The sequence below is a fragment of the Dryobates pubescens genome, chromosome 21 (genome assembly GCF_014839835.1).
Source record: "Dryobates pubescens isolate bDryPub1 chromosome 21, bDryPub1.pri, whole genome shotgun sequence".
Classification (NCBI taxonomy): domain Eukaryota; kingdom Metazoa; phylum Chordata; class Aves; order Piciformes; family Picidae; genus Dryobates; species Dryobates pubescens.
In genome coordinates this window covers 11,082,677-11,108,484 of record NC_071632.1, presented here as the reverse complement: position 1 = coordinate 11,108,484, position 25,808 = coordinate 11,082,677, and the positions used below count along the sequence as shown (strand labels likewise).

The window sequence follows — 25,808 nt, the reverse complement described above, 5'->3', positions numbered from 1 at the left end:
CCAAAAGGAGTAAAACTGCCTTTAAAAAAATTATTACTTATACATATATATATACACACACACTGTATGTAAATACATGCCTATGAAGCCAAGGCTAACAGCAGTCAGAATCAGGGTGGCTTTTAAAGTTGCTTTCCTATGAAAAAGCTTTCCCTTGCAACACAAATATTATGTGTAGATGGCTCCAAGAAACACACAGGCAAGCATTTTTGCTGGTCTGTTAAGTAGTTGCTCATCTGCCACCCTCTGGGGATAGGGGAATGTAGCTGAAGTCATCCTTGGTAAATAAGAGTAACTGTCACGATGTGGGAGCCTACCTTCCTGTGTAGAGCTTGTTTTAAAATTATTAGGCAGAGGCTACTTGGACATTTCCTTCCTTCTCTTCCCCTTCCTTTGTGAAAGGGGAAAAAAAAAAGAGTAGTGTGCCAGCAAATAAATAGGTCAAATACAATTACTCATACAGAAAATCCTCAGTTTAAGAGGGGGGAGAAGGAGGAGGACGCTTGGAAGCTGCCTTAGAAGACTAGAAGTTAGTCTTTGAATTTATTACAATCTTCTTTTTTTCAAATAGAAGGCAGGTAGAATTGCAGCAATTTGTGTAATGGCATCTAAGTAGGGAAATTGAAATGATGCCTTATGGTTAAGTGAGATAAAATGTTGAACACATGCTAAATTGAAATGCTTAATAGCTGTAATTGGATCAAGTTTGGGTTTGTAGAACTATCAGATCCATAAACCAAGCTTGAATTGTAGATGAAGACTGATCACTTTCCCAGTTTTGTCACCATCAAGCACTTGCATTTCAGTCCATTAGAACTGTAAGAATCTTTCCAGCCCAGGAAGTCAAACAGGAGTTAAGCATTCAGGAATATTTCTCAAGCGAGTGGAAGTTGGAAGGACTCCCTTAAAGTAAGGGATTGGGCCAAAGCTTGCCAAATGCTGAGCTTAGAGAAGGGAGCCTTGCTCTCACCCTTGTGATACTTCTCAGCCTGCCCTACTTCCCTGCAGTCCTCGTGCTCACATCTGTGCTGGTGCAAAACCAAAATGCAGATGAGATGCTGATGTGAGGGTGGGAGGCTACCTAATTGTGTCTGCTTCTCCTTTAGGATAAGACCTTTTCTGTGATAGCCACTTGAGTATTAACTTCTAAATAATTCACTGCAATAAAAACAAAGTGAGGCAGGGATCCTGAACCTGAGCCTCTGCTGCCTTTGTCCCTGTATTAGCCTCTGTCAGACACTCATGCTTCAAAGGATGTCATGTTGCCAATTTCATTAATGTCACATCATCCCTCTGGGGTCATGGCCAAACAGTAAATATTGCTGTAGGGTAAAGAACGCTTCTCTGGGGGGGAAAAGGAACTCTTCCTGTTGCCAGCTGTAATGACTGTTGGGACTGTTGTCACTGTAGATTTCATAGGGCACTTGCCACTGGAAATTGCCACTGGAAATTCAGAAGTGTGTGGTGTCAGCTGATACAATGTAGGTTTCAAACCTTTCTGCTTGCAAAGAAAACTTGAAACTGTGAGGTCTCTTTATTTTCTGCTTTTGATTTCATTAATTTATTTTCCTTTGACTTCCCTGTAGCTAAATTTAAAGTTACCCATGCAAAAGAATTCAAAAAGCTGGAAGCATTTAAAGGCAGGAGTCCAGGTATCTTTCTCTGAGCAAAACTCTGAACTTAAGTTTGTTTGTCATCCAGGAGCAGGGTTTTTTTGGGTTTTTTTAGGCTAATAAAAAAGGGTAAAAAGATTTTAAGATCAAATGTGACCTGCAAATTTTTGCCTGCTTGTTTTGGAAACAACAATAAAAAGGAGATAGAAGTAATTCTAACAAGTTACATCTGGTAACTGTTAACAGAAAGTGATGTAATTACTAGGCTGTAAATAACACCTGGGAGAGTATATAGTTAAAGGTGAAATTGCACTGAAGAGAGAGTTCACTGCTCATGTTCAATTTTGAAGGAAATACTGATTTGGAACCAAGGTTTTCTCAAAATAATTTGCTACTCCACAGACTGTAAGGAAAGAAAGAATAATAAAAAAGACTGCTGATCCCTTCTGATCTGGAAATTGAGAGGCAGGAAGGATTTCTTTAAAACAACACAGAACTAGAGGTGGAAGTGTGTTATCCTGAGTGTCTGACAGCCACTTGGTCTGTCTTCTGAAAAACATCTCTAACTGCATCCTCTGCCTAAGTCCATGTCTTGATTTCTGTAAGGAAACCATGTTCTAGACTTGGTGCTTTGCTTGATCCTTTCCTCAGGCATCCTGTAGCTTCATGTACAAGTATCCTGCCATCTGCTTTTCTTGCTCTGACTGTATCCTCTTGTGGATGCCCCCTTCTGGATGGTGTTCAAGGCCAGGTTGGATGAGGCTTTGAGCAACCTGGTCTAGCAGGAGGTGTCCCTGCTCATGGCAGGGGGTTGGAACTAAGTGTGATGAGGATTTTGCTCCTCTGTGAAGAACTGGCCTCTCATATTTCTGTGCTTGTAGATACATTTGCTCACATCAAGAAGTTGTGTGCAACGTCCACAGCACTCATTTTCCAAACACAGCTTGGAAACACTAATTCCCTGAATCATGATTAATGTTCCCCCATGAGTTGTTACTTGGCATGGAAACTATGAGAAACAGATAGATGGCTGTCTCCTGGCACCAGCCAGCAGAGTCCCTAAAATATCTGGACATCCTTTGGCTACCAATAGATACTCCTGGTGTCCTCACACACTACCCATTCTTGATCCTGTCCCCTTGGCCTCAGTTACAAGAAACCTGAAGCACTGTCTTTTTTTCAGCAGGTATTTTCAGACTATTTAGACTGCTGGAACTGGGTGTGCTGGAATTGCCAAAATAACTTGTCTTAAGCAAGTAAACCTCTTACTTGGAGTCAACGCTCAACTGTCCCAAAGCATTGCTAGTCCTTTCTTAGTCCAGGTGCTCTGAATTCCTGGCACCATTTACAGAAGCAGCCTCACTTTTGACTTTGCTGGAGGTCCTCATGGCTGTTGCAGACCCCTCTTTTGCCTGTGGCTTCAGCTGCATTACTGCTTTCCAGCCTGCTGCTGTCTCAATCCCTGGCCAAGCTGCTCTCCCACACTGCAAAACTCTCCAGATGTGTCACTGCCCTAGCTGTGATCTTTTGGAAGTGCAGTGAGGTTGACTCCCGTTTCTGGAGCCTGAGACTGTGGTTCCTTTCTCTTAATTTTGTGACAGCCCTTAAAACTTTATTCAGGACTGCCACGTGCTTGATGGACTTTCCCTGGAAGGGCAAATATGTTCTGCTTCCTTCTCAAAAACATCTCTCTGCTATGATGCTTGCAACAAACCTCAATCAATACTGCTGCTTACCATGTCTCTTGGAACATCCTGATCTTTTTCTTTGCCTTGGCATCACAAGCATCTCCAGCCAGCCCACAGGCTGTGGTTTTGTTCTCATGTGTGTGCCATCCAGGACGCTGGTATTTGGCTGAAAACTGTGTGTACAGTAATGCTAGTGGGAGGAGAAGGGACTTGTGCTCCTTTGCAGCTTCTGCAGGAGTTCTCTGTGCTGCTCTTCATTTGACTAAGCCCTTTTCCTTTTGCACCTCCTATCATTTTATAGATCCTTCTCAGAACAGTCTATTCCCTCACCAAGCTGTGAACCTTATGCATGCTGCTGCTTCTCTTCCTCATGTGCTGCATTTCCTTCCTTCCTGACTCTGACCTTCTTGCTTATCAGGCAGTTGGTGATGGTTGTGTTCTGCCAACTGACAGAGGCATTTGTAGGGAGGTGCTTAACCATGTACCTTTTGGTTTTCTGCTGGCTTTGTATCCCCAGTTTTTCTTAAAATCACAAGTCTGGACCCTGCTGCCTAGGCTGCTCCCAGTTCAAAGCAATTTTAATTGCTTAGAAAGCACTCCATTTGGGTTTCAGACCATGAAATGCAGCAAGGTTGACCTCATACACTTAGCCAATAAATACAAGAAAATGTGTCCTCCTAATTAATTAGCTTATTAACCATGATTAAATAGCCATATGGTTCATCTTGCTTGAATTAATTTACTTACCTCCCTTATTTCTGTCTTTTGGATCAGGAGTTCATTTCCCATAAGAATCCCTGTTCTTTTTGTTCTTCCCTTCTGTGTTTTCTTGCCCATGACTCCTATTTACATTGATAGCAGCAAAGAGGACATGTGCAGAGCTTTTTACTTCTAGAAATCAATATGCCAACAGTTCCTAATTCTTCCCAATAGTGTGTGTACCTGTCTCTTGTTTTACTGTAACAAGAGAGATGAAGCTCACCTGATGCAGTGGTGGAGACAGGAATCGAGGTCAAGAGCTGTAGGACTTGAGATACATGTTCAGTGTGTTAAAAACAGCAGAAGGGTTTGAAAAGATGAGGATTACTGAATCACTGCTAGCTGGTGACATTCATATTGTGACTGCAGCGGAGGCAGAAGGTAGCGGTGATTGAGGAGGAGGTGGAAAAGCTCGCCATAAGTGCTGAGTGACACTGCATACGGAAGGAGAGAAAGGAAGCTTCTGGTTTGATGGCTTTGAGGCAGGCAAATTTAGTAGTAGAGGCTGCGTAAGAAACCTTTTAATCCTCTACAAGGTTTCTCTCTGCGGCTGCTGGGAACGGATGGGACCGAATGTGTCACTTCTTCGTCTCTTCTAACAAATTCTTTGTGTTATGCCATTGCCCTTGGCAACTGGTGAAGTAAGGGGAAGGGTCACATATTCCCAAGAGAGAGGAAGGCCAATTTCAGTGCTAAAAGCCTGTTTTCAAAATATAATGCTTGAGAATCTACCCTGGCAGCCTGGAAACTGAGCCTTCATGTTTAGCCATGAAATGAGTATGTGGGGACAGAATTGGTTTAAATGCCTTACTTCTGCCACTGCTGCTGAACTTCTGCCCAGACTGGGAGGGAATGGGATGACCTTCAGGTTATTTACCACAGCTAAACTTTTCATTTGAGTTTTGGAGCAGCTTTTGTGTTTCTGTTCTTGTAAGACGAATCGCTTAAGGGCAGCGGTTTCAACCTCTTTGGATTTGTAAGCCCCAGCTGTTCCTCAGTGGTTTTTGCAGACCCTGTCAGAAATAGCACATAGGCACGTTGCTTTGTAGCATCTTTTAACCATTTTGTTTTTCTGAGTTCATGGATGCCTTGAAACTGAGCTGTGTTTCTTGGAGGAGGAGATGAAGATGCAAACTGCACTTTGAAAAGTAGTTCAGTAAGAGGCTTCTTCTGGAAGTGATGGTTTATTTCCAAACAAAACACTGGGCTTAATTTACGTTTGGGGATTTTGTGTTTGCTACTTTTTATTTAATTGGTGGAATTAAACTTTTTCTCCATTCAAAAACAGGGCTCCCCATTGTTGTGTCTCCATCTCCGTCCCCCATGACATTGTGTGTCCTGTAGTGCCACAGAATAAGCTTAAGAGAACAAAATTTGAACATATTTAAATTTTTACATTGTTTTTCTTTATGAGGCCAAATTTTCATCTATAGTTAGTTAGTTATTTTCATTTATGTATATGTATGCATATATACTTTTTTTTTCTTCCCTCTGCAGTGAGAAAGGCTGTAAAAATGATAACAGTCAGATCATAGAATGACTTGATTCTAAAAGCTAAAATTTCAAAATAACCATCATTATAGCTCTGCCAACACAGTTATGAGCAGCCAGTGCTGTGCTCTGGCTTGAGTCAGGTTTCAATCAATAACCCAGAGGTGAAAGGCATTGCCTCTCATCCTGGTTGAGATCTCTTTGCTTCATTTATCTTCCAGCACACCAGCTAGGATTTCTTCAAAACACAAGGAGGTTAAGTGTCAAAGCAACAGGCAAGTCTGTTCTGTGCCACACAGCGCGAACTGTGGGTTTGTCAGCCAGCTCTGAGGTGCACATTGCCATTGAAATAGCACTGATTTGGGTTTGGACTTGAATGGTCAGCAGAGGGCTTTTCAACCCTTTGCAGCCCGTGGAGAGTCTGGCAAATGGATCAAGCAAAGCTTTGCTAAACTTAATTCTGACACAAGTATTTGTCCTGTGGTCACTCAGACAAGGAGCTTTAAATGACTGAGGCAGGAAAAATCTCTGTTAGTGTACTGGGATGGAACTAAGTAACAGTAGACACAAATGACTTTAAAAAAATGTGATTATCTGTAGTTTAACCTGTCCTATCAGTTGTGATGGATCTGCCATTAATTTCTACCTTTTTCCCCCCCTTTTTGCCAACGTTAAGTGGCTAAAAGCCAAGGTAAGAAGTGTTATTTCTCCTTTGACCCACAGTGCCTCATGTGACTGATAGTAGAGGCTGCAGAGCCATTAAAACTGAAAACTAGCACTCTCTTATGCTCTCCTCTGCTTTCCATAGGATATTTAGATTAAACATGCTATGATTTTTTTTGTTTTCATTTACAGCGTCAGTATATCTGCAATACATTGACATCTGCATTTATCCCTAGATACATTAATTCCTCTAACACATTTAGTGCTTTGCTCTGAATTTAGTAGATGCCTTGATTCCCTTCACTTACATTTTATTTATTTATTTATTTATTTATTTATTTATTTATTTATTGGTGGGAGACTTCCCAGACAACCTGAATGACTCTGCTAGTCAAATAGCAGGGAAAGCGAGAAATTAAGGGGGCCCATGCTGACCGTATTGTACTGTCAGTGTTAAAGTTTGATTGAAATTATTAACCCCCCAGTGGAGATGAACATAAATGTGGCTTCCCATTAAAGAAAAGAGGATATAAGAGATTTTGTGCACGAGCCTGTCAATTGCCTACCCCTCTGATGTCTGCTGTAAATTAATAGCAAAAAGAAAAGAACATTAAGCTTGTGTTTAGACTCTGTATTTGCTGGTGTCTGTCTTGCGTGTAGTTGGAAACTTGCTGTTTGACAGCTGTCTGGGAATTCTCACTTTGTATTCTTACACTTTAAAAAAATAAATAAATAAAAAGCTGTCAATAATAGAGCTGCTCTGTTATAAAAATAAAACCACGTTTTCCCTTATTTCAGCATGGAAATAACCAGCCTGCAAGAACTGGCACCTTGTCAAGAACAAATCCGCCTACACAGAAACCACCAAGTCCTCCCATGTCAGGCCGGGGAACTCTGGGGTAAGAAAGGAGGCTGCTTGGGTCCTGTCTGTGTAATAGCAGGTTTTAATTGTGCCAATTTTGGTGTTCTTTAAATGCATGGATGGATGGAAACAGATTGCTTTGAGCAAAGAAACAATTATCTTTTCAGTAACAACCCTTTCAACTGCATTGATTTTTATTTTCCTGATGATCTTTTGAAAGAATGTTTTTTTTCATGGAGGAAGGATTTGTCACCGCTACAGGTAAATGAGGAGGCTGTTGTTACCTCTGATTTTTGGGGAGAAATCCTTAGTGACACAAAAGAATAGCAATTATAACTCCAGTGAGGGAAAGAGGGTGTTGAAGTCTACTTATTCCTTAATATTCTAGGAGCTAAGTAATGGCTGTTGGTGCCATATTTGTTGTGTTACTGAAGCAAAATTTGTGCATTGTGAACATATTGGCAGCACTGATTCTCAGAGGCTTATGCATTTTTGGTTTTATGCTGAAATGAGGAAGGATTTTGCTATTCTCAAGTCCCACTGTGACAAGAGTTCCCTGCCGTTGCCTCGTATTTTGCTGCTATGGACCTGTGGGGAGTGAAATCTGCTTATCTTGGTGTGCCAGCAAGTAGTTCTTGCTAGAGACCAAAACATTAATACTTGAGAAGCTCAGAGCACGTGCCATATGGTTTTGTCTGTGCAACATCTGCCAAAAGGCATCCTAAACAAGACCTTCTACATATTTGTTGCTCTGCTTTATGTTCTGAGGGGCCGAGGCGCGCTGTAGGGTGGCAGGCATGGTTGTGTTGCATTCAGGTATGTTTGTCTGGATGAGGTGGGGAGATGGAAAAATGAGCAACAATGACACACAACAGGATGGGGACCAGGAGGAGCAGTGAAGGAAAATCAGAAGCAGTAGCTCCTTTTGTCAATGACTTCAGTGATTCTTAATTCTGACTTGATGCATGGCCGCTTCAGTATGGCAGCGTTTGTTGTGTATTGTGCAAAGAAATCACCCCAGAGGTTTCCTCAGCATGTCTTGTGAAAATTCCCATTGCTCCAGGGCACACAATCAGTATTCCAATTGTCTCTCTTATCCCAGCTGAGAGAGAGTTGTTTATCAGCCCTGGGAAGCTGGGTTGTGCTTTCATGTCCTCCTGGACATTTGCTGGTGTAACAACAGCATGGATGTGCTAGTGAGCTGCCTCTCTAATGCTCCCCCCTGAACAAGCCAGAGCTGTTTGGTTGCCTTAGCTGATGCCTGATAAGGATTAATCAGCTGAATGTCATTTCCAGATGAGCCTGACAAGAGGCAGCAGTTGGCTGAGGGGGAGGAATAGTGTGGGTTCCTAACAGAGATTTCTATCTGCCCTTCTTGTTCAGGAAGTACAGCTCTTGTCTTCAGCAGCCGTGTTCTGCCAAAGCATGAAATATCAGAGGCATGACTCTTTCCCTAATCTATGCAGAAAAAATTGCTAGAAACCACAAAGATACTACTCCTCTCCCTTTGATCCAGAAAACAGAGATAAGCATGTAAAATTAGAATGAGCTTGGCCTTTTTCACTTTGGCCTTTAAATACAAACTGCCTGTTGTGCAGCTTGTGTTCCTTCCAGGAAGGACTATCTAAAGGAGTACGGTGAGGAGGGAGTCCTGCACAGGCTGAAAAGGGAAAGGGACTGCAGGAAGCAGAGGTCTCCTTGCCAGGCCAGGTATAAGCTATGGAAAACCTTAGATGCTCAGACTAGAACTACCGCAGGGCAACAGTGGATTGCTGGGGCTGGATGGAGGGTGTAGTTGCAGTTGTGCCCTGAGGGTCCTGGGCAACAGCGAGGCCTTGGACTCCCTGTAGGTCTCCCTGGTGGTCATGGGCATCAGCGTTGCACTGAAGCATTGGGGAATGCAGCGAGGTGCGGAGCGCTGGACAGCGTCAGGAAGGAGTGGTTTCCTCCTCAAAGACTGGCAGAAAAGCTGAGGGAAGGATTGAACTTGAGTGATGGAAAGAAATTGGGTTTGGCTTCTCTGATGCTTAGGAGTTTGAGTGTTTTAGTGAAGCCAAGAAGAACAAAGGAGAAACTGAGGCATGGCTGAACCTGAGGATGTAGTGGGTGGCTGCATTTGACAGTACTTGCAAATTGTACAAAATAAGTAGTACTACAGAGCTGAGCTGAGCTGTTCCTATTGGCAGTGCATTGCAAGGTAGAATACTTGAGGCATTGATTTTTCAAGGTTGGAAGCATATGTAAAATCTTCCCTGCTGTTAGAATTTTGTCTGGCAATGTTTAGAGCTCTCTCTCTTACAACTGCAATATGAAGTTTATTTATTTTTTCCCACGACTGAGCTCTTTTGGCAGATCCATAGGTGGTGGCAGCCTGCATATTAAAGTCATCTGGAGTTCTTTGTATAGACAAACTAATTTACAAACACCACAGAGCATGCAAACAATGATGGTATTTCCATTTTTCTCCTGGAGAGGTTGTAATGAGAGAATGTTACAGTTACGTTCTCTCTTGTAAAGAGGAGGTCAGTCAGTTCTTAAAACACTAGGAAGCCATGTAGCTTACCAGCTCAGTTACAACCAGTGACAGGACAAATGATTAAATGCCAGGAGTTTAGTATGCTTGGTTTTGTTTAGCTGGTGCATTGCCAAACTCCACGTCTTGCAAGGGATCGCTTGGTTGCTAGCGAAAGCTAAAGAGCTCTGCAGTTCAGGACAATAAATGCACTGTTCTTAAGGCAGTGATGTGTGTGGTAAATAGATCTCAGAAGATCCATCTTATATTTCTGACCTGATGCAATCTGCTAGGTGACCTTGGAAGCCTCTGGGCTTCACTTTGGCTGCAAACTGGAGATAATGAAGCTCATCTGTGAGGCATTTAAAGAACGGCTTAAGTGATCTGAGGTGGCTTGGTTGCAGTGTGAAACAATGCTACTAGAAAGAGTGCTGATGATGTGTGACTTGTCCTCTGAACCTTTCAGCCTTGTTCCTGTTTTAAGGAGTAGAATTCCTTTAACTGAGAGTACTTTTGGAAGGCATTTGGAGGGGAGGGGAAATTGTTCAAAGGAAAGCGATTGTCCTGTGCAGGGTGCTGCTGAAATGTAACCCCAGTATATTATGCAGGAGGAACTGTGGGATGTTTTGGGCTTCAAAGAATGTATTTTGGGTGGTAAATTTAGTTCAGGCTTTTCAGAGCAGTTTGTGTTGTAGGACAACTCGTATTGATCTATCTGCATAAGACTGTGTTGGATAGTCGAATGTGACCTGTCTACTGTGCCTGGTGGAATTTGCTTCATGTACTGTAATGTGGATCACTGCAGTGATCTCTCATGAAAACTTCAGGAGACAAACAGCTTCAGTGCTTCATACTTTTGGTCTTCTGATCCTTTATCTTTCTCTCTTCAAATCTTTTTTTTTTTCTTTTCTTTTCTACCCCTTGAGCAGGCGAAATACTCCTTACAAAACCCTCGAGCCAGTCAAACCACCAACAGTCCCCAATGATTACATGACCAGTCCTGCCAGACTGGGCAGCCAGCACAGTCCAGGAAGGACAGCTTCCTTGAACCAGAGACCAAGAACACACAGGTAGAACTCTCTTCTCACTGTTAACTCTTTCCTGCCTGGCATGCTGATGCTTGCTAAAGTCACATAAAAATTTTGAATCTTTATGCCTGTTGACTTGCTGTTGAAAGGCAAAAGGTGAGTTATTCTGCCACCTCTGCGTTAACAGAACTTCACTGTGTTGTTCATACTTTCTAGAAGCCTCATTATCTAGCAACTTCCATAACCACAGACCTTGTTTTGTATCATCAATTAATTTTGTTCTATGGTAATTGTTTCTCAGGAATAAACAAAACTTCCAAACTTAGGCAGTTGCAAGGTGGGGTAATGAGTCCTAATGGATTTCAGTCTGTATTATTAACCTTAGCCTATAATACACTTAAGCTATTTTTTGTCTCCAAGACCACTAACTGCAAAGGGAAATTTCTGTGGATTAGAAACACTGTGATGAAGGTAGTCTGCAAGAGCTGCTTGCTTTGTTTGTCTAAAACTTCATGCTCATAATCAATGCTAGCATGATAAAACCTATTCACAGAGCAGGTAATAGTATCAGCCAATTGTTTCAACATGCTTATGGGCTTTGGTGAAAAAGTAGTGTGTGTTCTGGGGGAGAAGGGTGTTCTGAATGTACCTTGCTTGGGGGCTAGTTATTAATGTAACTCTTTTTCCCTCAATTTGCAAGGCTAGATCTTTCTCTGAGCCTCTTCAGCTTTTTCAGACTGAAGTTTGAAGTTTTCAGACTGAGTTCAGGTTTTTTTTCAATTAGATTTTTTATTATGGACTCCAAACTGTAGGGGGAAAAACCCAACACAAAATAATTCAATGTAGTTAGAAATTAGAGTTCAGCTTATTTTTTTTAGAGCCTTTATTTAGAGTTTTTTTTCTTTGGTGTCTTTTTAAACTCAGTAGGCAGTTAATCATGGTAGGGCACTAATGGGGGTTGAGAGAATATTTTGGACACAGTTGGTCATGAAATGCTGTCAGAACAAAACTTCCAAATCTGGCTGCAGCAAAAATCTTGTTAATCTGTTTAGCTGGCTACTGTGAATGCTCCCTCCTCTTGTCTCACAAGATTGTCTTTTATGTAGACTGCAGTTAGAAATTCAGCTGCAACCATGGTGACAAGATCAAGGTCTTCAGCAGACAGAACACTAATTTTGAAGGAATTATCTTGGCTTCCATTTCACATCACTGATTTGCTTTGTTGTAACACTGTTATTTTCATAAGATATATTTGAATGGTCTGTGCTTGACACTTGAAGCACTGATTTGTGGCTACCCAGTAGTGGTAAATAGACTATAACCTTACTCAGGACTCTTTAATTAACATGGATGGGTTAAAGTAGTGTTTTGGCTTCAAAACATCTTGACTACTTAATTCTTTATATTATCCATTTAAGCCATGTAAATTCAAGCCTTGGCCTGAGGAGTGCTTTTGGATAAGAATAAGGATGGATTCTGCCTGAATCTTGATTCTTTTTCAGCTCCCTCAATGAAAGGAAGTGTTAAGGCCTCCAGAAGGACATGTGGAAGTGTTAGCCAGTAGTTCACTAGAAGCATGTTCTTCAAAAACCTGTATTGCTGGCCTTTAATGTGTCTCTCTCATAATGGTACATGGACCAATTGTTACCTGAGTGTACTTTTATCTTTCAGACTGTCTTAAAAATGAACTTCTTGTACACAACAAGTGTGTGCATGGCTTGGGGAAGTGTGTTAAATATACAGGAAGTTATCCATACCATTCCCCACACCACACCTCATTTAATTTATTGAGGCTTTCTCAGTTTAAAAGCTTTCAGTCCAAACTTCTGTTGTGAGTAGAGCAAATGTTCCTTCAACTGACAGTATAAATAATTATTTACAGTTTAGGCATGAACTCTCCCAGCCCCCCATTATTACTTTGAATTAGAATAGAATAGAATTAACCAGATTGGAAAAAGACCTTAGAGATTGAGTCCAACTTATCACCCAACACCATCTAATCAACTAAACCATGGCACCAAGTGCCCCATCCAGTCTCTTCTTAAACACTTCCAGTGATGGTGACTCCACCACCTCCCTGGGCAATGTTACTCCATTGCCTAGAACTGGTGTGGCTGCTTACCTTTTTATTTTGTAAAGCATTTAATTAAACACTTTAAGCATAGTGATGTTTATCTTACCAGCTCAGCTAATTCCCTTTATTAGGAGTGTAGTGAATCCAGACTTGATTAGCTGTGTGTAATTGCAGGTAGACACAGAGGCATTTTATAGGGGAATTTTTAGCAGTCTCTCTTAGGCTAGCAGAGCTCACACAAGAAGTGTGACTGTTGGGAGGCCCTTGCAGGAGATGCTGTGCTCACCCTTGCGTTCTTCTCCCGCAGCGGCAGTAGTGGAGGAAGCGGCAGTCGAGAGAACAGCGGAAGCAGCAGTATTGGCATTCCCATTGCCGTGCCTACACCTTCACCACCAACCATCGGACCAGGTGTGTGGGGCTCCTCCATGGGACCTCCAGCTGCAGTGTCAGCTGTTGGTGTTTGACTGAATACAATGGGGTAAAAACTGTAGGAGGTATCTTCTGAGTGATGAGGAACATCTAGAGTTTTAATTCTCTACCAAAAGTGCTTGCAGAGCAATCACTTACAGTGGATGGTTCAAACACTTTTATTGGTCCATGTTTTTTTCAAGATAACCAAGGAGGGGAGGAGGTAGGAGAGATGTGTATCTTTTCAAAGCTTATTTTTAACTGCCTGTCTGCAGTTTGGCATTTCTGGCTGCCCTGAGAAGCAGCAGCAATGTACATGTTTGGTTGGAAATGTTGTCTTCTGAAATAGGCTACCTTCACCATCTGCCAACGATGGTATGTATGTGTTCTTCATTAAATAAAAGTCTTTACTTCACATAGAATGCAGGAGATGACCCACAAAAAGACTGTTAGTGGTAGGATTCAGGCTTATCCACCAGTGTTAATGCTACAGTTACAGGTCTGAAGTTGCTAAACAATGATGGAGCTCATGGAGAGAGCAAAGCTGGTGTATATAAGACAGCTCAGCAATGGAAAAGAACCAGGCAGGATCCCTTTTCACCACTTGTCATCCAAGTTTGACAAGACTTCACTTTCTTATGCACATGTAGGCTTTCCCTTCCTACCTGTTTGTGACCCTGCAGTGGTACAAATAGGCAGGAAATTTTGCTGTTGTCTGGCATCCCATAAAACTCAATGGGAATAAAGATCTGCAGGTGCAGAGCCCTGTGCGGCATCAGAGCCTGAATTTGTATCAGTTCACAGAATCACCAAGGTTGGAAGAGACCTCAAAGATCACCAAGTCCAACCCATCACCACAGACCTCATGACTAAACCATGGCACCAATTGCCAATTGACAGGAGCTGAATTTCTGTGTTTATATGGAAAGCCTATCACGTGCACCTCCTCTCTTACTTGTTTGGGGTTTTTTTTGGTTTATATGTATCTTTTTAAATTTTATTTCTTTCTTTTTTAAAAAAAATAAACATCTGGCCTAATTGGGAATATAAACTATTTTATTAGCACACATTTCTGTTCCTCCTCCTCCTGGAGCCCCGCCAGCACCACCACTGCCACCACCTCTCCCGATGGGCAGTCTGATAGGTGAGACTTGTGTCAGTGCTGCAGTGATCGCAGCCACGCTGCATAATCAATAATCATCTCTTCCTAATGGACTTAGTCAAGGGTGTTTCTCCTTCTCTAGTGGGGTCTACTTGATTTTTTTTTTTTAATACAAAAAGTTGCTCTGGGATTAATTTTGTTTGTTTGTTTTTAAACAAATCTAATCTCCACTAATTTCCTGTGGTTAAAGCCTCTGAAGATATGGGGAAAAGGTTGCCAATTACTTGAAATCTGTTTGCAATAGAGCTAAGATCCAACTAGCCTGGTCTAGAAGAGCTCAACATCAGCTTGAATATTAATATTCAGTCCTGTCAATCCTGCAGCTGGAACTAAGCCACAGCAGTTTCACTCTGGATTAAAAATGGTAGCTGCCGTGTGGGGTAATTGTGTGGGAGTGAGGTGGCTGAGAAGCAGAAGTGGCTGTCACAGTGGCTTGGGTTTGATTCTGTAACGCTGCAGGCAGCAAATTGCAAGACTTGAGGATATGAGCTAAGAGCTGTTGAAAAACTGCTTCAAGCATTGCATACAGCTGTTGGGATGGGATCTAAAAGCAATACTTTTCAAAACAGGCAGGAAAAAATACCCCAGCCTTTCCTGTCGCGGGCTGAGGACAACATTCATTGATTGTGTTACGAAGCTGACTTTGGAGGCTTTGACCCACGTAACTTTTTGCACTTTCACTTACTGAAGCGTTAAGTGAAAGTGGCTTTGGATAGCAGTACAGCACTGCAAACTTCTGATCCCACACTGTGCATACCTCTGTGTGTGTGTGCATTTTGGGATATATATTGTATGTTGATATAAGATATATGCATAGTTACAGAAAAGCACAACACAAGTTACTGCAAAACCCGTTTTGTATTTAAAAGTTGCCTTGATCCGTGTGACCTCACCGTGTGAGATTGGTTAAGTTTGCAAGGTGTGACTCTTGCCTCTGCCTGTAGGAAGGCAATCCAAAAGAGAACTTCAGTTGTTTTATTAACCTTGAAGTTTGTGCAGCAAGCATGTGGAAGGTGCAAGGTTGCTCATCCTGGAGAAGGAGTGATGTCTTGCTGTCAGCTGGCCCTGGTGATGCTGATTTGTTAGTAAAGATTCCAGCAATATGAAGGCACAGCAAGCAAATATGATTGATAAATGTGCCAGGTGTCTGAAGCTTATGACACTGCTGGTACTATTTTGGTAGAGTGTCTTTCTATATCAGACTGGAGACAAGTTCTGGTTCACAATGGAAAACATTTGTTTTGAGTGGAATGTGGGCTGCTGTTTTGTTTGTTTGGGTTCCCCCCATCCCCACCCCCGTGTGCTTTTTAATAAAGGGCATTGCATGTAGAATAATTGAGATATGCTTAGGACTTGGAAGCTGATTTGATTTTCCAGTCCAATCCAGTCTCTCAAAGCAGTCCCCAGCATTTCTCAAATGCCCTTTATATAACTGTTGGTTTATGGGTGCTTTTCTGTGTTATTGATTATTGCAGGGATATTTGTTTTCTGTTCAGCTCCTCTTACTGGCCTTCAATTATTGGAGACCTGTAACCAAGTGTTTCCCAGGTTTGGGGCTTTTTTTTCTGCATTCTGTCCCAAGTGATGCTCTGCTTAAGTCTTTTCCTTGGTTCCTCTGGCTAATACTTTTCAGCTGCTCCGGGCTCAGCTCCTGGTTCCCAGTATGGCACAATGACCAGGCAAATCTCGCGACACAACTCTACCACTTCTTCAGCATCTTCTGGTGGATACAGACGGAACCCTTCTGTGACTGCCCCATTTTCTGCTCAACCTCATGTTAATGGCGGGCCTCTTTATTCTCAAAACTCAAGTAAGCTTCTGAGCTCTGAAATCACCGACTGTTTTGAGCAAAATGATTGTACAAGCATGCATGGCATTTTAATTCATTTATGAAGAGCATCAATCAGATTACTGCTTTCTTTCCTAAAATAGAAGGAAAAACAAACAAGAAAAACCATGTTGAAGTTGTGCAGTGATTGCACTCTATGCAATTACACTGTTTTCCCCTCTGATTTATTTGCTGTTACTCATGACAAGAAATTATTATGATTGCCTGTCTAATTATAGGCACGTTATACTTAACATTTCAGGTGTGCTGAATAAACTAAAACCAGATTTTTTTTGCAGGAGACCTAATATGGTTATAGTGCAGTCCCTCCACTGCTGGGCTAGTGGCAAGAGAGCACTGTCAGAGCACAGGGCTCATGTAACAAAATTTTTCCACTACACAGATCCTCCCTGTCTCTGTCTCTTTTCCTAAGTCCTTTCCTGACTCTTAAGTTTGTCCTTTGTTCTTAGTTTTGACTTGACTGTTCAAGAGCAGCTCAGTCTCTCTCTTTTTAGCAAACCTCTATTTCCTCAGTAGTAGTAATGTAGATGGAGATGAATGAGGGAAGGGATGGAAGCCATAGGCTAGTGAGCAGGAGCCTACCTACCTAACAGGGCAAATGAGGTTCGCTGCAAAAGAAGGGTCTAGCTGAGCATTGGCAGAATGGAAACATCTTCCTTGCTGTTTCCATACATTTTGACCAGCTACACATAGAGAAGTGATAGTTCTCTGATGGATTCTGGTGGTGTTCTTCAGCGTGCCAACTCTTCAAACTTCAGAGGGACACTTCCTTTTTTAAAAGAAGTGATGCTTGGGCTGAAGATAATTCTGGACCAGTGATTGCTGTTGTGTACTGATGCTTAAGGAAAGAATGCATAGGAAATGTTGGGGACACCGAGGTGAAGAGCGTCCTCAGTGTTTTACAAGTATGACATTTATCCGAAGCGTTGTTGTATGCAGCCACAGTGCCTCTCTCTTTTTTTCACTTCTCCCAGTCCTGATTTTCCTTTCATTTTCTCTTACCCACTCTGGCCCTCCATTTTTCTCCTCACTCTTCCCCACCCCCCCCAGATTAATTCACCCTACCAACAGAAGCTCCTTCCTGTTTGAACGGTTGGTGAATAAGCAGGACATTAAAGTTCTGGCAGTAGTTCAGTGCTCTGCACACCACTGGTTCTCAACATTTCTATTGCTTCAAAGCAATTTTTTGCTCAAATGCAGGTGCTGTTCCTTACCCCAGCCTCTCTGATGTTTTCAAAATACTGATTGTCAGCATTATTGTTATTTTTTTTTCCAACAGTATTTTGATGGATGTGGTTTTCTGCTTTAAACTGGTTTGCTCTGTTTCTGTAACTGGTGATTTTCAATTATTTTATTTATTTTTATGTTAAATTCTGCTGTCTTGACACTGAACCCAGGTCCCCTGTTCCTTATGGTTTTCATGCTAACAATTGCTTTTTTCCCACCCCCCCCCCCCCCCCCATTAGATGTTAACTTCAGTTTTGTGAGAAACCTGTTTGTTCTCCTTCTTTTATCGATCGTTTCTTCCATGCAGTTTATTTGGTTATTGGTTTTTTGTAATGAACTAAATGCTCCATTTTTATTTTTGTTCATCAAACATTAATCTTAGTTATGGCTTTATTTAAAACTGTTGCTTACTTGGAAGTGCAGAACCTCTTTCAAATGTGGTTCCAACTGGATTAGCCTGCTCAATTCCCACCTTCGCAGGAATTTGTCTGCTTCAAGTGCAGGAGAAATTCCACTGAGGGGGGGCTTGGTATAAACAAATGAGCTGATGTTTGGTTGGGCTTTTTAATCTCCCCTCCCACAACGCCCCACTTCATGGGGAAACACCCTGCCAGAGCTGATAACTTGGAATGGCGTGATGGCATGTCCTGCTGCTACCATGCCTCTTTCCTACCTGCAGAGGGGAGAGCTGAGCATCTCAGCTGTCAGCCCAGCATCTCTGAGCACTGGTGCCATGTGTGTGCTATCTTATTACTCACCCAATAGGTGCACACTTCAGAGAGGACCAACTTGCAAGTGCTTCCTGGGGAGCTCTGTGTGCTGTGTAGTGAGCTGTTGCTGTTGAAGCCTTTGCCAGCCTCTTAGGCTGCTGAGTGCCTTCTAACCACAGAAGACTTAATTTAAAATAAAGGTTCATTCTGCTGTAAGCCCCTCTGGCTTTCCTACCAACAAGCCACAAGGTCCCTTTTTCTATGCAAGACAAAGCCAGTAAGGCCACCCCAACAGAACAAGACTGTGGGAGGTGCTCTCTGTGTGGAGATGAAGTGTTGATGCTGCAGTCTTGGTTCCCTTACACAGTACCTGTTAGGGCTGCTTTGCTGCACTCCTTGTAACTGCTCTGGTCTTGTTTCAGGAGACTCCTGAATCGTGCAGAACATCACCTCTGCTTCTAGGATTGTGCTTTTAAAAGATAACTGCTAAGTTTGAGCAATCCTCATTTGGCAGCAAGGTGTTTTGTGTGCTCCCCAAGTGAAGCAAGTGCCTTTACCCTGCACCCCCCCGGCCCCACCTCCCCACCCTGTGAGCCTCCAGACACAGCCTGCGCTCAGCTTTTCACTCAGCTAAACCCAGGGGCACGCTTTGCTGTTTGGTCCTCTATTGGCTAACCACAAATTCAGCCTTGTTGGAAACACAAGCTTGAAGAAGGTTCTTCCCTGTGTGTGTTCTTGTTGTTCTTGACATACTGTGTGTTGTGGTCCTCGTTACTGACGGCTGCTTTTGTTTGTTTCCTTTTTTTTTTCCCCTTCTTTTTTTCTTTTCCTTTTTCCTTTGTCTGTTTGACTTTCCCCAATATGGGGGGTGTGTTTGTTGCTACCAGTTTCTATTGCTCCACCCCCTCCCCCTATGCCTCAGTTGACTCCACAGATACCTCTCACAGGCTTCGTGGCCAGGGTGCAGGAAAACAGTAAGTTTGGACAAGCCGAGCTGTTAAAGGGGTAGAGCCTACTTTCTTCTAGCATGCATGGCTGGCAAGTCAGACTCTTATTTTGTTTCCTTTTCCAGAAGCTAATACCATCTTGCATTCTAGTGTCAATATGCTATTGGAGCTGAAGGGCACACTCTACAATATTTTATAACACATGCATGATTGTTACTGACCCATTTTAAGTTCTGAACTGCAAATTTATTCTAGAAGTACAGTGTGAAATGTGGGGCATATGTTTGGTGTGAATATAGAAATGTATCTTAATTTAAAAAATATTAATTTCTTGTTGAATTATCCTGCCTGAGACTTTTTCACTAGAGGGAGTTGATTTAGTTTGTGTTAGCAAGGCTTGCTTGTTTAGGTTGTCAAAATCTCTGCTGTGTAACCACTGGGTTCAATGCTGCAGCTGCACACTGCAGTCTTAGTCTGCTGCCCTTACTAAGGAGCTTGGAAGATTTTTCTTCTCTCAGCAGCCTTTCATTCTCCATTTCTGTGTGTTCCTTAGCCAGATTTCCCTCCTGAGCGTGCAGCTTAGTGCTGTCAGGTTTGTGAGGGAAGTGCTTGCTCCTTGGCCAGGCTCTGTGCTGCAGGGTGTTCCACACTGGTAGCTCTGCTCTCACCGTCACTGCTTGGTTCCTTCCAGGGCAGTGTTACTGCCTCCAGTGCTAGTGCAGCTGTAAAGTTGTGTTCTTTATCTGGGGACATCTTAACTGCAGGAGGACATTGCAGTTCTGTAATCACCAGAATGAAGGCAATCTAGAGGGGACATGAAGGAAGCCTGAAATGTTTTTGAAGTTTCTGGGAACCACAGTGAAGCTTGCTAGGATCTCAGGAGCTGCTGCTATGTAATAGCTACATATCCCCAGCATGCATTTAGGGGCCCCACCCCTGCCTAGTGCTGCTGTTCAGATTCCCATCAGAGCTTTTAATTGGCCATATTCTGGGTATATTCCCCTAGAGGCAGGAGGCTTCTCTTTGGTCCTTACTGGAAAAGAAGGTATTTTGGTGTTGTGGTAGGTAAATAGCAAGAACGATATGCCACAAAACTCTGCTGTGAGCCTTTCCAAAATGCAAAGTGCAAAGGGAATTGTAAAGATGGAGATTACAGAATGCCTTCACTTGCAGATAAACTTGAGAGAACTGACGCCTGCTTCTGAATTGCTCCAAGTATTGTCCTTCTGGAGTTAACACAACCCTTGGGAGAGCGGAGGTGGAAGGGACAGACTGATTCGTGTGTGCCACAGCAAGATGCCAGCTGACTTGTGAATGAGGCTGCAGCAAAACCAGCTGAAGCTTGAAAATATGGTCTTAGGAATGGTTTTCTTTCTTTCAACAGTCCCTTGGGTTTGAAAGTTATATAAGGAGTATGGCTTAGAGCTGCTGCTGCCTCGGTTCGGAGGCAGGGATGTGCGGCAGCCTGTGTGTATGTTCAGCAGAGCTGGCTGCAGAGGCTGCTCTTGAGGTTTGCCATTGGATGTTAGACTGTCAGCTGCAGGGGGAGTGGAGCTAGGGAGGGTGGGTAAGGCTTGTCTTTTCCTTGTCATAAAGATCTGGGGGTTTGGAAAGCAGCATCCTCTACTTTGTGGGTCTCTTTCAGAGGAGGTCAGAGGACCTGGGAACTGTGCTCACCTATTCTTTTTCCTGCGCCCTGTGCCCAAACTGTGGCTGTCTTCTTCAGAGAGGTTTTCCAGTGTGTCTGGTGCCCAGGGACAACTGATTGGAGACAAATTGCTGTCCTGTCACACCCCATCCTTTCACAAGGAGTCTGCTGGTCCCCATTTAAAGATCAGAGATGTGAATACATGCAAGAGAAGATGCCTCAGCTTGGAGCTGTATAAATACTGGTCCTTCTCCCCTTTTCATTTAGTATGGTGTTCTGTATGCTTTTTTATCCTTCCTTAGGAAAAGTAATTCTCTTGGACAGACTGCCTGGTTTAAGTCTAGAACCAGGAGAAGTCTAGGTTAAAAACCAAGAGGCAGGGAGATACTTCCATGGGCTGGCATTGTCTGAATTTTCTGTTCCATTCTCTCCCCTTGTTTAAATGTGAAGTTGAATTGTTTTAAATGTTTCCCATAAAGTGTGCAGTTTCTGCATTGCATCTGAGCTAGGATATGTGTTGGCACTTTCACACTTGCATTTCCTGCCCTCTTTTCTTCTTCCCAAATAAGCAGCTTCATTGTTGAATAAATACAACTTTTTGCATTTCTTAAGGTAAGGAGATCTCAAAGGCTTGTTTCCACACTAGTTTGTGGGTTTTTTTTCTCCTGGCTGCAGACAGAAATGAAGGGGACAAACACATTTTGTGAAAGATGTGCCAAAGCTCCCGCACAAAACCAATCCATTCATGAAGTGTGGTCACATGGCTGTGGTGGCTTACTGAAGCCTGCCTGTGAGTGCTGTTCAGTAACAGGGGCAAGACGTGGCACTCACTTGGCCAAAGGCTTTGTTAGTCTGCCTCCAAGTGACACAAGTGGGCTCTGTGTGGGACAGGAATCACTGACAGTGTCTTACTGCTGGAGAAAGCTGTGTGCTATAAGCTCAACTGATGAAGTGGAAGAGGAGCTGTGCTTCCAGGTGAAAGCAAGGGATAGAGAGCAGGCTGGGTGCCAGGGCTGAGGCAGCCTTTGCCCCAGCAGTTCCTGCTGACCTCTGCCCCCCTCAGAGTACCAGGTTTGATTTCCACTGCAGCAGCACAACCAGTGTGACTCAGCTAGGACACAGGAGATATGCTCAAGTCCCTTGTCAGGGGCATTTGGCTAGAGCACAAAGGTTAGGCACTGCTGGAGTAGTGGCCAGGTGAAAATGAGAGTAAGAAAGCGAGCAGAAACCCACTTCTAATCTCCTGTGTCATTGCAACTAGCAGCAGCTAAAGCTTCACTCAGTGGTGTTCTTTCCTTGCTGTGCATCTTGGCTTTCATCTCAAAATTACTGTCATGTGCTGGGACTCCATAGCTTCATGTTCTGGAGCATGTGCCCAGCCTGATCGCTCCTTGCAGTCAAAGCCTTTCTAGAGCAGTGGCTTTCAACCTGTGTTTTCGGTGTGCAGACTCCCAAATGTGTTGTAATTAAAGCTGTCTTGCCATGTAACAAAGTTGAGTTCAATTACAGTAGCTTCCTTCCAGAAACTTCTGTCTTCGTAGTGCTTGCAGCTAGGTCTATGTGTAGTGGCTCAGTTTCAAGAAAAGGTTAAGTGACTTGATGTCTTGCATCTGAGCTGCTTTCCCTCTCCTTTGCTGCCAGCTGCAGTCAACTGAGAACTGATCTGGTGGACTGATTTGAAGAGTGACTTGTACCATAACACCTTTCTCTTTCCCAAAGCAACTTGTAGTTGTGCTGATTGCAGAATCTCAGGGTGGGAATTGGGCATTTTGGATTATACACTGAATTCCTTCAGCACTTCTTCCCCAAGAGCAGCAGCTGCCCGTTGTAGTTTTCCATTTATTAATGGAATCCTGGATGTGTGCATACACAGAGGCTAGTCTGCAAGATAAGGATCTGTACAACGTTTTTCTTCTGCAGAAGGATGACTTGGCTGCTCTTACCTGGTTAAACCTCAAACACGAGGCTCCTTTTTTTATGATGCACACCGGGTCTTTTGATTCCCTTAATGCTAGCTTTGAGAGAGAAGGCAACCAAGGAAGCAGTGGTCAGAAATAATGATTTTTATAGCCAAAGGATTTGTTACAAAATACTCAAGCTGCTGGCCCAACCCAGAGGCCCGTTGCTGCCTGGCTCAGAGGGTGCCACTCGGAGTCCTCCCATCGCTAACCGCTGCAGCTCGCCCCTCAGCGCATGGGCGTCGGGGCAGGACCTCTCCCGCTGCTGGTGTTGAGCTTTGCCCTGCAGCATGTGCTTTGACTCCTAGCATTTCTACATAGATCTGACCCCTCACTAATAACAAATGTAGCTCTGTGTGTTGTAGCTCTTAATACAAAGGCTCTGTTTCTAATCGGTGCATGGTACTCTAGTGCATGCTGTGTGTGGTGTCCCCCCACCCCTTCTATTTGCAGTGTACAGCCCCAGGTTTGTTTGCATCTCCACACCCTTCTGATTTAAGACAAAAATGATCTCCATTTCTAGTTGCTGATAGCCCGACTCCTCCCCCACCACCGCCTCCCGATGAGATGCCAATGTTTGATGACTCTCCTCCTCCTCCACCACCTCCCCCTGTGGATTATGAGGATGAGGAGGCTGCTGTTGTGCAGTACAGCGATCCCTATGCAGATGGAGATCCTGCCTGGGCACCTAAAAACTACATAGAGAAAGGTAAGAGAAGCATTGCAACTCCTACTGCAGCAGCAGGGAATGAATGGTATCTGAAGAGGATGGAGGACTTAGCTTGGAGCTTGGGTCTGGTGAATACAGTCCTTGTCCTTGCTATGTCAAACCTAAGCCGCCATTCTCCTAGTTTGTCTGTGGCTGCACCCAGTGTGGTAACATCTAGTCCTCCTTTGGAAGGATCCTGAAATACCTGGAAGCACTCCAGAATGGTTTAAAATGATCCTTTGTTATCAGAAGCAGATGTACATCAGGTGGCTTTCATCTTTGTCCAGCTGCTGGACTGTGTCTGTAGCTACCTCAGGATTGCTGGGCAGTCATCTAGAAACAGTCCTGCAAGAAGGCCAGAAGGTCCAAGCTCTGCTGTTCCCACCAAACTAGATAGCTAGAGTAGATAGCTCCATGGGGTATAGATAGATAGGCTCTCAATTATGCAATGTAGTGAGGCTTCCTTGGAGGCTGAGCTCAGCAGGCTGTGAATGGTGCTTGGGTATGAACTCAATAGTAAATGTCTCTCTCCATGAATAATTGAGCTGCTGCTTGCCTGCCTGTGTGCTGACAGTGCCTATGCTGCCAACAGCAGTGCTGCAAGATGTCTTAAGACCTGGCTGGTACTTGGCACGTATGAGATGGGGTAGGGTACCTGTGATACCTCTCTTGGCAGAAGCACAGTGCTCTATCTTTGCTCCCAGCTGGACTATATGCAGGATACGCCCATGGAGTGAAAACAACTGATACACCACATCATAATTTGCTAGGCAGTAAGGCATCAGACTGTGATTTTGTGAAATGATTGCCACACTCTCAGAGCTGTTTACTTCACAATTATCTTCTAAGTGTCCATATGCTTGGCTTTGAATTGCAGCCAACTGTACCTGTCAGTTGTTGGCCTGAGCATTGTCACCACCCACCTCATGCTGGTAGCTGAAGTTGCAGGAACATTTTCCAGACTTAATGTTCAACAGGGGAATTCATTATGGAAAGTCCCAGGATAGCAAACTAGCCTTTTAAAACCCATTGTACTTCAGAAGATGCTAGTGCTGGTGATATGAAGGTGACTCTGCCACTCTGCTCTGGTGAGACCTCACTTGTAGTACTCTCTAGCTCTGTGGCCTCCAACACAAAATGGACATAGACCTGCTGGAGCAGGTCCAGAGGAGGCCACCAAGATGATCAGAGGGCTGGAGCACCTCTCCTATGAAGACAGGCTGAAAGAACTGGGGCTGTTCAGCTCAGAGAGAAGGCTCTGGGGTAGTTTAGAAGGGCCTGTGGTAGATAGGACAAGGGGCAATGGTTTGAAACTGGAGCAGGGGAGATTCAGATTGGATATAAGAAGTAGTTCTTCGCAACGAGTAGAACAGGTTGTCCAGGGATGTGGTTGAGGCTCTGTCCCTGGAGACATCCAAGATCAGACTTGATATGTCCCTGGGCAGCCTGATCTAGTTGGAGGTGTCCCTGCTGCCTGCCAGGAGTTTGGACCAGATGAGCTTTGAGGGACCCTTCCAACCCAGTGCCGCCTGTGACTCTCTCAATGTGTCCCTGTTGCCTCCACAGTTGTTGCCATCTATGACTACACAAAGGACAAAGACGATGAGCTGTCGTTCATGGAGGGTGCAATCATCTACGTGATCAAGAAGAACGATGACGGCTGGTATGAAGGAGTTTGCAATCGAGTAACTGGCTTGTTTCCTGGGAATTATGTTGAATCAATCATGCACTATGCTGATTAAAACCTTTTGCTTTTCAACGTTGGGTCTTGTATTCAGTCATGCCATGATTATTTGCAAGGGGTAACTAAAAGCTAACAGAATTGTCTTAATATCCTTTCACGAGGAACGTGCCCATTCCTTCAGGCCACGCTGTCCCCGATGGTATGATGGAAGGTCCATCTCTGAGTCTCTGGAGGCGGCGTGGCTGACCTGATGGCAACTTGTAAAACAAGCAACTGTCTATAACTGGTTATACTTATTTACTTATGCATTGTTAATTTTATGACCAGCCTAAAAATATTCTGGGGGGGAAGTAGGGTAATAATATTTAATGAACCACGATCAGATTGTGCCATTACATTTTTGTTTCCAGTGCAGCATGGTAACTAACACTACGTTAGACTAACACATTAAAACCTGGATGAGAAGTTTTAATGTTAGTGCTGGTCATAATTCCTTTTATTTTGGTTTGGTTTGTTTTAGACTCTCTGCTCATTCTTGAAACTATTATTTGTTTAAAGCATGCATACAAAACTTATGTATTGAAATATACTTTTTTTTTTCTTCTTTTTTTTTTTTTCTTTCTTTTTTTTTTAAAAATCCAAGATGCTTCCAATTGTTGTAATCTTTACCTGGAGTATTCTCACTAAAGTCTATTACAATGAAGTTGTTTTGGGTCTAAGGTGTCCATGTGAATCCAAAAAAAAAAAAAAAAAAGAAGAAAAAGGAGAAAAAAAAAAAAAAAGGGTGGTCTTCTGTATGTGTAATTTGTACCTGAG

General features: G+C 43.3%; 1 protein-coding gene across 8 annotated transcripts in view; it reads left to right on the top strand.

Annotated features, from left to right (window-relative positions):
• Positions 1–25,602, top strand: part of ABI1 (abl interactor 1) — a 69,902-nt gene extending 44,300 nt beyond the window's left edge. The window contains exons 4-12 of one of the 8 annotated variants that reach the window (XM_054171513.1): positions 6,228–6,242; positions 7,013–7,113; positions 10,518–10,658; positions 12,998–13,098; positions 14,162–14,242; positions 15,894–16,070; positions 18,934–19,020; positions 23,123–23,308; positions 24,875–25,602. In XM_054171513.1, coding sequence (XP_054027488.1) covers positions 6,228–6,242; positions 7,013–7,113; positions 10,518–10,658; positions 12,998–13,098; positions 14,162–14,242; positions 15,894–16,070; positions 18,934–19,020; positions 23,123–23,308; positions 24,875–25,050 — 1,065 coding nt within the window. In that variant the 3' untranslated portion in view covers positions 25,051–25,602. The remainder of the gene's footprint in view (positions 1–6,227; positions 6,243–7,012; positions 7,114–10,517; positions 10,659–12,997; positions 13,099–14,161; positions 14,243–15,893; positions 16,071–18,933; positions 19,021–23,122; positions 23,309–24,874) is intronic. The other 7 variants (XM_054171506.1, XM_054171507.1, XM_054171508.1 and 4 more) reach the window with 7 other exon arrangements.
• Positions 25,603–25,808: the final 206 nt, after the last annotated feature.